The sequence below is a fragment of the Panthera pardus genome, unplaced genomic scaffold, assembly GCF_024362965.1.
Source record: "Panthera pardus isolate Hobbes unplaced genomic scaffold, ASM2436296v1 HiC_scaffold_20, whole genome shotgun sequence".
In the NCBI taxonomy this organism is placed as follows: Eukaryota; Metazoa; Chordata; class Mammalia; order Carnivora; family Felidae; genus Panthera; species Panthera pardus.
In genome coordinates, this window is record NW_026526766.1 from 87,797,918 (window position 1) to 87,809,331 (window position 11,414).

General features: G+C 58.5%; 1 protein-coding gene across 2 annotated transcripts in view; it reads left to right on the forward strand.

Moving 5' to 3' along the window:
• Positions 1 to 10,631, forward strand: part of GPR107 (G protein-coupled receptor 107) — a 69,069-nt gene extending 58,438 nt beyond the window's left edge. For both annotated transcript variants that reach the window (XM_053908427.1, XM_019420801.2), the window contains one exon: positions 5,448 to 10,631. In XM_053908427.1, the coding sequence (XP_053764402.1) occupies positions 5,448 to 5,544 (97 nt within the window). In that variant the 3' untranslated portion in view covers positions 5,545 to 10,631. The remainder of the gene's footprint in view (positions 1 to 5,447) is intronic.
• The last annotated feature ends 783 nt before the right edge of the window (positions 10,632 to 11,414 follow it).

Genomic DNA, 11,414 nt, shown 5'->3' on the forward strand with positions numbered 1-11,414 from the left:
TGGTGGACGTTTTTTTAATTTTTTTTTTTTTAATGTTTTATTTATTTTTGAGACAGAGAGAGACAGAGCATGAACGGGGGAGGGGTCAGAGAGAGAGGGAGACACAGAATCTGAAACAGGCTCCAGGCTCTGAGCTGTCAGCCCAGAGCCCGACGTGGGGCTCGAACTCACGTACCGCGAGATCATGACCTGAGCCGAAGTCGGCTGCTTAACCGATTCAGCCACCCAGGGCGCCCCACATGGCGGATGTTTTTTTAATTTTGTTTTAGGTTTTGTTCCTCTGTGGCAACACGTGATGGCGGTGGTGACCGTTTTGGCAGAGGGGTCTGTGTGTGTTCAAGTCGGGGCAGGGTAGTGGGGACAGGGGGCACGAGTCAGGTGGAGCCTGGAGAGGGTGTGGCCTTTATCCTGGCGGCTTTGGGAAAGTCGGGATGTCGAGGGTTGTCCGTTGGTTGCCTCAGCTGCCGCTGGCGTTCTGAGGGAGGACCACTCTGATGGCGCCGTCTTCTGTGGCCGGCCAAGCGTGAGCCGTCCTGTCGTCGTGAAGGGGGCTGCTCTTCGGTGGCCGAAAAGCCAAGTATGTACCAGCCAGAGAGTCAGACCACAGAGGGAGGTTTCGTTGAGGGTGGTGCCCCTGGAAAGGAAGTCGGGGAGCCGAGTGAGGCCAAGTGCCTTTAAGTCAGCAGAGAAATTGTCCTGGGGCTTCCCTTTGGCTGAGAGAAAGTTCTGCCGGAGAGAAAGCCCCGTGGGCTTAACACGATGTGACAGAGCGGAACGGGCCCGAGGTGGAGGGACGCTGCCGTGACAGCCTGCCGTCCGCACTCACCCGCAGCTGGGTGTGAGGGCCGATGGCAGCTTCTCGGGGACACCGCCGCGCCCCAGGCTGCCCGCTCCCTCTTCTGCTTGGAGCTGCTGTTCTGAACGGCACCTCTTGAGTCTTCCAGAAACAACCGAAGCCAGAGGCGAGCAGAGCCACTGTGTTTTCTAGAAGGTCAGGAGCTCTCTGCCATCCCCCTCGGAGGGTGTTTCCTCAAGAAAGGAGCTTGCTCTGATCCTCACCACAGAACAGATATCGCTTCCTCTTGGTGGGAGGGACTACTCCCTAGGCCCTCACACACCCGAAACCAATCCTCCTGACGAGTCTTCCCCCCTGGTGGCACACGAACTCTGCCCTGGGCCACTCACCGACCTTATTGCCTTGCGATTCCGGGTAGTTTCTTTTCTTCCTGTTTTCGCTTCCTTTCTCTGAAGTGCGGTACATCTGGGAGGTGAGTCTTGACGGTTGAGCCCAGGACAGGCCGTGCTCCTCCCGGGGTCGAGTGCTCCCACCCTTCCTCCGGCTCAGGCCTCGTCCGGCTTCTCCCGCTGAGCCTGCAGAGTGAGGGTGCAGTGAGAAGTAGCCGACTTTCTGTCTTTTTGTCCTTTTACTTCTGTGCACACCTCTCACTGGGCTAACCAGAGCCTTGCCCATTTTGATAAGAGAATTTATCCTAAAAAACTCAGGTTAGAAAGAATGGCGTGCGTGTGGTTTTCGGCGTTCAGACTTGGCCACAGCCCCCTGTGCTTTGCATGTCCTTGAAGATCTGAATTATTTTCTGCTGTCTTGAGAAGTCAGAACGGAAGAAACATTTGGTGTGGGTTCCAGGGCCGGGAAGCTGCCTCTCTGGGGTTCCCATTGCAGAATGCTGGCCTCAGGGTTGCGGCCAACCTTTTCCCACTCAAGTGGGTATGTAACAAAAGTGGAAATGGGAATTCGAGACTAGTAGAATTGTTTCTCGACCAGTCCTCCCCACGTTTCGAGTCCAGAAAAGAGTTTTCAGTTGGGTTGTACTTTACAGTTGGGTTCCAGAAACGGATGTGTCCGGGGGCCACTTAGGCCCAGGATCGCGGTCTGGTGCAGCAGAAGGGGCAGCCGGTGCCCGGGGCTCCCTCTTTTATCTTGCTTGTGTCCAGTAGGCCTGTTCCGCTGCAAATGCAGATAGGGTTCTGCTAGGAAAGGAGATGTAGAAGGGAAGTGGGAGGCGGCCGTGGGACCATCCGCTGTCTCCAGCTCTGTTACACTCCCCTGCTCCTTCTCTCAGGCACATCCCTGCCCCACTTTCCTCTCTGTCCTCCACGCCTCTCCCGATCCCGCAGGGAGCACATCAGCTGGGCTCCACACCTGCCACCGTCACTCGGGCCTTGAGGCCGGTGGCCTCCCCGAGTCAGGAGTGGCCACTTGGGCTCGAGGAAGTGCTTCCCCGAGCAGGCACCGGAGGCCACGACAGCTCCGGGTGGCTCCGTCAGCCCTGCAGGCGGTTTGGAGCCCTGCCCCCAGGGAGCTCCCGGTGTCCCTCGGGAACGGTGTGCCGGGGCGCAGACCGCACCGCCACAGGGGGGTGCGCCCGGAGCCCAGAGCAAGGGCGACGAGGAGCTAGTGAGGCAGAGAAAGAGCGAGCAGAGGTGAGAAGGACAGAGCCCGCCCTCTCCCGACCTCACTGTCCCCGTTTGGGAAGTGAAAGGTTACGGGCGCGCAGCGGCCCCGGAGGCTGAGCCTGCCTTCCCAGAGCTGCTGTTGGGGCTGGAAGTCACTGCGGCCCGTTGCCTGACCTGAGCTCGGAGGGGCCTCTCCTCGCCGTGCACCGCGTCGCCGAGCTCTGCCGGCTGTGCTGCGGGTGCTGCTCCGGGGGCCGGTCACCTGGTGGCTTTTCTGCCGTCGTCCCCCCTTCGGCATTTGCGCTCAAAGTGGGACCCGCAGGGAGGTGCCCGCGGAGCCCCGAGGTGGCCGGAGCCTCACCTCCCGTCCCTGCGTGCGGGGCTTTCGGGCGCCTCCTTTCTCCTGCCGCAGCGTCTGAGCCCCAGTCGGCGGGGGCCGGCCAGTCTCGCCTGCCGCACCTGGGCACCAGATGTCCTTCTTGCTTCCCAGCGGTTTGCTGTGCGACAGGACACGGAGGCCCGCCGGCGTCACTGCCATCCACTGTCTTGACCTGCTTCCGCCCGCCTCCCGTCACCTGCTCTCGTTCCCCCTGTGCCGGCACACACCCCGATTCCTCCGGCCTTGGGGCCTTTGCCCTCTTCTCGGCGGGTGGGCGCACCCGAGCCCAGGGTCGCCTCGGCCGTCTCCCCACTGACCACTCCCCAGTCCCCGGCCCCGGCCACGTGCCTCTGGCCGTCTGCCCCCCATCACCCAGGCTTGCGCCCCCTGCATCCCTTAAGGGCCTCAGCGGCACAGCCGGCCACCCGGTCACCACCGGCAGAATATGGCGGTTGACCTCAGCACCTACCTCTTCTCAGCCCACCTGGAGTGAGTGGCCACTTCTCGGGGACCCGATGTCGTGTCTCCTCCCCCCGCCCCCGCTTACCCCAGCAGCCCCGCCTTCCTCCGGCCCGCACGACAGAGCAAGGGTTTTCTCGGCTGGTTCACCAGCCAGAAAGCTGCATCTGATGAGGGAAAGACAGGGGGCAGGTGTGTGTCCCAGGCCGCAGCCCGAGCCCCACTCGGGTCCCGCGAACGGGCTGCGCTCTCTCTGCAGCCAGGGCCGTAGCCCCACGCGGCTGCTGTCACCTCGAGCAGCTCTGGGAGACACGAGGCTGTTTCTTGTCAGACCTCCGGCGTTTGGAAAGGCCGTGCTGGGTGTGGAAAGCCTCTGGTTCCCCTGGGCCTGCAGCCACTCCCCCCGTCCGTCCCAACCAGAGACAGCCGGTCCCTTGAGGAGCAGCCGTGCGCGCGCGCGCCTGTCGCCGGGGAGAGCCGTGCCCTGCCTCCCTGGCCGACGGGAAGTGACGCTGGGTCACGTGGCCAAGTGAGCCGGTTTCCTTTGTCCGGGGGCCGCATGTACACTCACTGACCGCCTCCGCGGGAACCCCCCGGTTCCCCCGAGGTCTGCGTCTTGGCGGCCCGCCTTGTCCTGACTTTGCCAGAAGTACAGCCAACCCGTGAGTCTGAAGGACTCTTGTCTGAGAAAAGTCCCAACTCTGGGGACGACTGGATGGCTTTGAGGCTCGGTCACAGCAGCAACATGGTGGCAGGAATGAAGGGTGGGAAAGGGTGGAAATTTTCCCTTCCCCCGTAAAATCATTTATTTGCCTTTAGCTCCAGCTGGACCGACTCTAGATATGCCACGTGTAGGGCCACCGAGTTACCATTTGTAGGTGAGAGGATTTGCTGGCTGGTGGAGGGGGGTGGGGACGAGAGTCCTTGGACAGACTGAGTTGCCTGAATTTATTTTACTCACTGGGAAATTCTCGTTGGTCTGGGCACATAGGTGCCTCGTTGTTTTCTAGAGTTCCCCTAGTTTCTTCAGCTTCCAGAGGTTTCCTATGTGCTCCTTGCCCCCCACACGTAGCCTCCTGGGTTACCAGCATCCCCCTCTAGAGCGGTAGGTACGTTTGTGATAGTCGATGAACTTCAGCCTGACGTGTCGTCGTCACCCAGAGTCTGTCACTTACCTCAGGGTTCTCTCCTGGTGGTGTGCATCCCGTGGGTTTGGACAAACGTGTCATGCCATGTATCGGTCTGACGGACTTCGAGTGGTTTCACTGCCCCGTGACCCCTCTGAGCTGTGCCTGCCACGTGGAGCCGTGTCTCTGCGTGATGTCTCCTGCTCCGAAGCCGCCCGGTCCCTTCCTGGGTCCAGAGAGCATCAGAACCTGTCCAGCTCACAGACTGTGAGGCGGGGGGTTGTCCTGTCGTTGACCCCACCCTCTCGAGAGATGCCGTGACCCACTCCCTGGAAAGGGCCGCTGTGCTTGGCTCGTCACGCTCCCGAAGCTGATGTTCTTGCGTGTCTGACCTATGCATTCGGCACAGGGCTCCGTGATGCCTGCTCGCCTCTAGGCACCGGCAGAGATGAGGCCCCTGTCCTGGGGTCACAGCGGGGAAGCAGAGCCACGTGCTTGTTGAGAGCCGTGCAGCCTGGCCCCCCAGGTTTGTAGGCAGCCGCCGGTTCCCCATCTCTGACGGCCAAAGAACCTTTGGGCCAGAAGGTTCCTCTGCACCCGTGGTTGTGTCTCATGACTCAGAAAGGATCCGCGTGGCCGGTTGTTCCGAATGACGACACCTGATGAGCTCTGTGTTCGCAAAGTTCTGATACAGACGTTGCTCTCGTCATCCGTGTAGATCTGCAACATAAAAACTCGTGGAGGCCGCGACAGGGAGAGAGAAGGAGAGAGGCCGTCACTGACCGTAGTAATAACAGCTGGTGTGCATTGATTGGGTGCTTTGGACAATCTCGTCTTTCTCTGATGACGGTTCTGAGAAGCGTGAGTCATTTCTTATACTTGAGAACAGGGAGGTCAGATGACTTGGCAGAGGTCACACAGCCAGCCCGGAGCGGGGTCAGGACCCAAACCCAGGCCGGTCTGTTTCTAGAGCCGACACACGTAAACCACCCGGCTGTGCTGTGGTGACGATGGCCTTTTGCTCCAAGACTGAGATTTTCCCAATTTTTTTTGTTCTCCTCATTCAGAGTGACGACGTCAGGGGTGATGGAGAATATGAAGAAAGTCAAGAAGGTGACCAATGGCTCGGTGGAGACCCCAGGCGACTGGGAAGGCACCGCGTGATGGAGCAGCCTGGCGGCGGGGACTGTCGAAGAGAACCTTTAATTTATTAATAGTCCTAGTGGTGACCCGGGGCGGTCGGCACCTCCCGACGGTGACACCACAGAGCACGTGGCCGGGAACAAAGCGCCACGGAAACCTAATTTTTTACTCTCTTCTATGGAAACTGGACCTGTGGCTGGTTATAGGCAGCTAGAAATCTCCTTCAGGTGGGAATGGTTGGGGGGGGCAGTGTAGCCAGGAGGAGGATAAAAGGAAGACTCTGTTTTTAATTTATATTTCTTTCTTTTTTTCACCGGGAACTCTCCGGAAATAGGTAGTCACGCCCCAGGTGTGTCACTGCAGAGACCTTGGGGGAGGGGGCAGGGGGGCGGCGGTGCGAGGCCGGAGCTGGTCACGGCTCGGGAGCAGGGTCGCAGGAGCTGAGCACGGGCTGAGGATACAGGGACAGAGAAGGGAAAGAGAACGTATCGTCGCAGCTTTGGGGGACAAAAAGGAATGAAGTTAGGTTATTTTAGAAAGCAAAGCCCAAGCCCAATTTAGTTATATGGAGCCTGCCCCAGGATTCCTGGCCCTGAGTGTCGCCCCAGACCTTGATCCCAGATTCTGAAAGTGACCAGGAACCAGCAGCTCTAGAGGCCCGGTGGTCGTCTTCCCAAAGGGGCTCTGTCGTCTGAGGGCTGAGTGTCACTGTTAGAGTCACGGCTCTGGGACCGTGGTGGGAAGTGCTTTTCTTGATTGAAGGGTGTTTAGTGTTGTCTGACGGGTGGGCAGAAATGTATTTTTCAGCTCAAGAAGCATCATCCAGTGGGGTTTCCTCAAACAGCTGGCTCCTCTGACCGCCCAGAGCAGGGCCACCTCGCTTCCCTCTGTGCTTGTGTTCGCGTCTGTCTCGTGTCATCAGAACCCGGGGAGAAATGGGGAGGAATCTTCCTTAAGGAGCAGCTGGGGGCAGAAAACGTAGTGTTTAAGCAAGTACTTAAGTACAACTAAGTCGTCATCGTTAAAAAGCTTTTGCTGTAAACCGGGTAGGCTTTCTAACAGGAACGGAACAGACTCGTGCCTGTATCCCCGGAGCGTGCATGCGAAGAGAGCAGGTGTGGTTGAGCAGAGCTTTACCCTCAGGGACTGGCGATGGCGATGGCGATGGCGAGTTCTTCCTCAGACCCCACAGAGGGCCCCTCCCAACTCCCAGAGCCTAGAGATGGACACAGGTAGCCGCTTCCCGGGGGGACCGATGGTGCAGCTGGTAGCGAAGTCATTTGGATAACGGGACAGGCTCGGAACGTCCGCTGTGACGCAGGGAAGGAGGGCTTGGCAATGATTTCCCAACGTGGTTTTGGTCGCACGGGCCTGGGGCAGGAGGCTGAAACGCGGCCTCGTCGGGAATGCTTCCGGGGTACCGGGACCCCTTGCCTGCCTGGGCCTCTCGGGGGTGGACAGCGGCCGTCTGCCGGGGTGGTTTTCTCACCCCTGGCTTGGGGGAGTCCGTCAGAAGCCGCAGGACTTGGGGGTGGCACTCAGGACCCCAGGCTTGGGCACCTGAGCAGAGTCCTCAGAAAGCAGTTGTTTTCCATCTCCTGGGCCGCTTTCTCTCCCGGATGAAGGGGCAGGAGAGTTTTCACGTGCTCACTTTAGTCCCCTCTGTGGTCTGTGAGGCTCTTCCTGCTCGAAGTTCTGTCGTGGCCAGGCCTGTGGTGCAAGGAGGCTCCTTCCCGGGCCGCTGCCGCTGCTGACCCTGCCACAGATTATAGGGAAGGGGCCATGTGTCTCCCCACCTTCAGGAGTGAAGAAATCTGCCCGAAGTATTTACTTAAGGGACCTTTTCTCTTTTGCTTCCTTCCTTCCTCCCTCCCTCCCTGCCTCCTTTTCTTTCTGTCTCTGTAGTCAGGTTGGGGCTACAGGACAGAAGAAGCAAGTTGCAGGGAGGACGGGAACATTAAGACTTTGCTTTCGTGGCATAAACACGGTTCCAGTGCTTCTGAAATGTGTCTTGTGCTGTGGCCCAAACCCCCGTAGGCGCTTCCCTCTGAGGGACGCGTCCGCTGTTTGTCCTGCGAGCAGATGTTCTGGAGCAGGCCGTCGTAGACTTCTTGGCAGGACCCAAAAGTGCAATGAAAGCTTCCCCCTGGAAGGGTCCCCGTGGAAGCGAAGCAGTGAGGGAGCGAGGGAGGAGGAGAGCGGCCGTGGGCACCGCCGACCTGACGGCCGTCCCGGAGCCGGCCGTGGCGCCCGCCTCCCTCTGGCAGAGCCCGAGCCTCAGCCACCACGGCGGGGCGTGAGCCAGCGCGTTGGGCTTCTCTGTGCGACACGTGTGCCTCTCGGCTCGTGCACACCGCAGCTGAGTGGCCGCACGTGACCACCTGACCCCTCCGGAACCGGAAGGTGCAGGCGAGATAAGGCAGTGATTTAGGAACAAAGGCTGACAAGTGGGTCGTCTGCCCGCAGCCCATGTTGTAACTGGCAGGTGTGAAGCGAGGCCAGGGATCAAGAAGAATCAGAACCCCCGCCCAAGATCGGGAAAACTGGTTCTCCCGCATTTTTACAAGTCATTTGTGCTCTCCATCCTGTTCTGTAAAAATATCCTGTCTTTGTCCGTCACGTAGTAGCTGTGGCCGGCGTTCAGCTCTGCCCCCGAGGGAAGGGCACCGACCGATGGGTTCCAAGCCAGGCAGGTGCGCCGGCCCCTCCAGCAGCCCGGGATTCTCGGCTACGCGGGCTCCCCGGGACGCGGGGCTGCAGCGGTTAAGCCCTTCGGTATTCCAGGGATCGGGCCGGAGGGACTGGGTGCACGTCGTGGAGTGATCGGCAGTATTTATAGCTTTGTTGTGTGCTCCCGCTGCCCGTTTCTGCCCACGCGTGCTACCCGTGCTTCCTTTGAGAGCTCTGCTGTGGACGGGAAGTGCGGCCGGCCGCGAAAGTTCAGGAAGGAAGGGGGTCTGTTTTCCTCCAATGAGATGTGTGCGTTTTGCTAGAAAGCTACTACTTCGATGATAAGAACAGTCATCGATCTCTTAGTCCTGGCTCTTAACGGTGGCCGGGGACTCCACCAGCCTCCTTGTCGGTTCCTTGCTGCTTTAAAATTTCAGTAGCAGCGCACTTGAACCTGCCGAATGCAACTCGAGTGAATCGGAGGCCCATTCTCCCCTTAGGAGGTGCTTCCTCTAGTGTAAAAAATGGTTTCTCAGGTCATAGCCTGAGTCCGTTCCGTTTTCTTCCAAGAAACCACTTTGGAGTAAACTATCCAGGTTTGGTTTGCTTTCGCCCGGACACAGCCAGCCAGCCAGCCCCAGCAGCGCGGTCTCGTCGTAAGTCTGCTCCGGGCGCCTGTCGAGGCGAGATTTCTGCGCCTGCCTTACGATCTCATCGGGATATCTGCTCTGTCCTGTTCCACAGCTGCCCTCCTTCCTCCCCCTCCCCCTCCGCCTCCGCCTCCCCCTCCGCCTCCCCCTCCCCCTCCGCCTCCCCCTCCCCCTCCTCCCCACACCTCTCTTCCTCCCCCCTCAGCCCACAGCTATCAATTCCACAGAGGCTCCGTCTGCGAATACGGGCCGAAGGCTTTGGTGCATTGCAGCATTTGCTCCCGGTAGCTGTGTGAAGGATGTACTTCCTGAGCTAAGGAGAATTTTGTCCAGAGCGTGGGTACTATGCTGTGTTTTATGCTTTGGACCCCTGCGCTCAAATGTATGCTTCTTTAATGCTGAAGAGTCTGTTACCAGGAGCCAGTCCTTACGGACCAAGAAGAGTGTGAAAGATGCCTGTTTGAACTGCGAGTGGCGTTCTGGCCGTCTCCCACATCCTGTGGCATCTTCTCCGAGGAAGGTCCTTAGCACGTTCGGCGGTCCGATGACGTGGTTGGTCCTGCTCCGTAGCGCCTGTGGAACAGCGGAACCAGTTATGGCTCATGCTGACAAGGCGCCGAATTTCACGGGAGGCAGACCCCAGCCCCCTCCTCGGCCCATTCCCACACTCCATGCTCCCCGCTTTGCTTCCCCCTGACCCGCCCCGGCCTTCTCACAGACTGAGAGTGTGCTGAGTGCACGGCGCCCCTGGCCTCCTGCCCGTTCCTCCTGTTCAGGATTCCGTAAACGAGTAGCTTCCGCACGAAAGACGTTAGGCTTTGACTTGCTCCTTCTTGGTCTGTTGGGAAGGTATTCATCTGGACCATACCGTATGTTCCAAAAGATCGCTCTTTACTCCAGGTTTCTCCAGGGTGTCTTGGGCTGGAGGTCTTTAAAAGAGACCCGCCTGAGTTGATGCTAATACTTGGCACGCCTGGAGTGTGGTTCCTGATTGGCGTACTGACCACTCCAGGGTCCACAGGGCCCTTCTCTTATAGCCTGGCGTTGCAGCTGTGCCCCGCTGTAGGGTTTGTGCTTGCAAAATGCTTCTCGGTGGTTCTCTGCTAGGGTATGGGACATGTACATCCCCTGAGGCACCGTGTGAGGGAAGCAGGCTGGCAGAGAGGGACCAGGCGTTCTGGGAGCAGGGATCTGGTCGGGCTGCACCAGGGACTGTTGGAATTCTGGGGGCAGGAAGTCTGCAGGCAGGCCACCTGGGAAGGAGGAGTGCTGGACAAAGTCAGCAAGGGTCAAAGCGAGACAGAAAAGCTAACTCACTTCCAAAACAGTAAGCGGATTTCGAGGCAAGCCTTGAGGTTTTGCGGTGGACAGCCAAGTCAGACGGGCGGGGGGGCGGGGCAGAGAGTCAACCTTCTTAGCATTTAAGACACTTAACACAAAAGGATCCCCAAATCTCGTCCACGTGGGGGCGGTTCTTGACGCCCTAAGCAGCTTTTGCCCACCGTCATTTGGATTTGCCTGGTCACGTGACCCCCAAAGAAGTCAGACACATCCAGTCCAGAAGTAAGTTTCATTTGGGGGACAAAATGTCTGTAAATATCATTTGCTTTTCAGGTTAGATTGGGATGCAGGAGTTTGCAGTATTTTTTTTTTTTTTTTAACACTGCTGATCACGGAAAAGTATTTATGTAAACACGTAACGGGTGGGGCTTCCAATCAGGGTGACGTCTGGGATGGATTCTCTTGCTGTGATGCAAACATAGTACAATAAAGATTCTCTGACGGAAAGGTACGTTTGTAATCCTGGAGGGAGTCGCTGACTCCTGGCTGCTGTCTCTCTTCCTCCCCCTCCCTCTCATCATCATTTTTTGGGATTCTTGTTCATTAAATTAGTTAACTGCCTCCCACCTGCTCGCACCGCCAACAGTGACTCCTACCAAGAGAAGTTCCATGCACCTCAGCAGACCCCGCGGCTGTGGTGAGACGCAGACGTGTGACTGCAACCCCAGGGGCTCGGTTTCGGAACAGGCTAGAAATCCCTTGTAGTTTCCGGGACGCCCCTGCCTCCACGGGGCCCGTGAGCGCCTTCCAAATCGGGCCCTGCGGCTGCTGCCACTGGAGGGGAGGGGACCGCGCAGCCTGGGGGCAGATCCCTCACCGCGACGGCCTCCGGTTCGCCCTTCCCCGCACAAGTTATCCCACGGCAGGATCCCAGAAATCCAAGAGTTTAGACTCAAAGTGTTTTTGTAGAAGTCGTGCCCTTAGTTAACCACAAATGTTCTACGTTGAGGCGTGACTTAGAGTAAAATTCACCCTTCAAGCGTATGGTTGGAGGGATTTTGACAGGTGTGTATACACTTCTCTGGCCTCCACCGTAATCGGGATGGAACGTTCCCTTGTGCCCCTTCTCGGCCGGAAGCGCCTCGTCTTGGCCACTGCCACACCACGGCTTTGCCTGTCCTGGAGCTTCGTGTGAATGGGGTGCGTCCGTCTGTCCTTCGTGTCCGGCTTCTCCACGTGGCACACTGCGTTGTGATTTATCCATCCAGCGCCCTGGCTTTAAAGCCACAA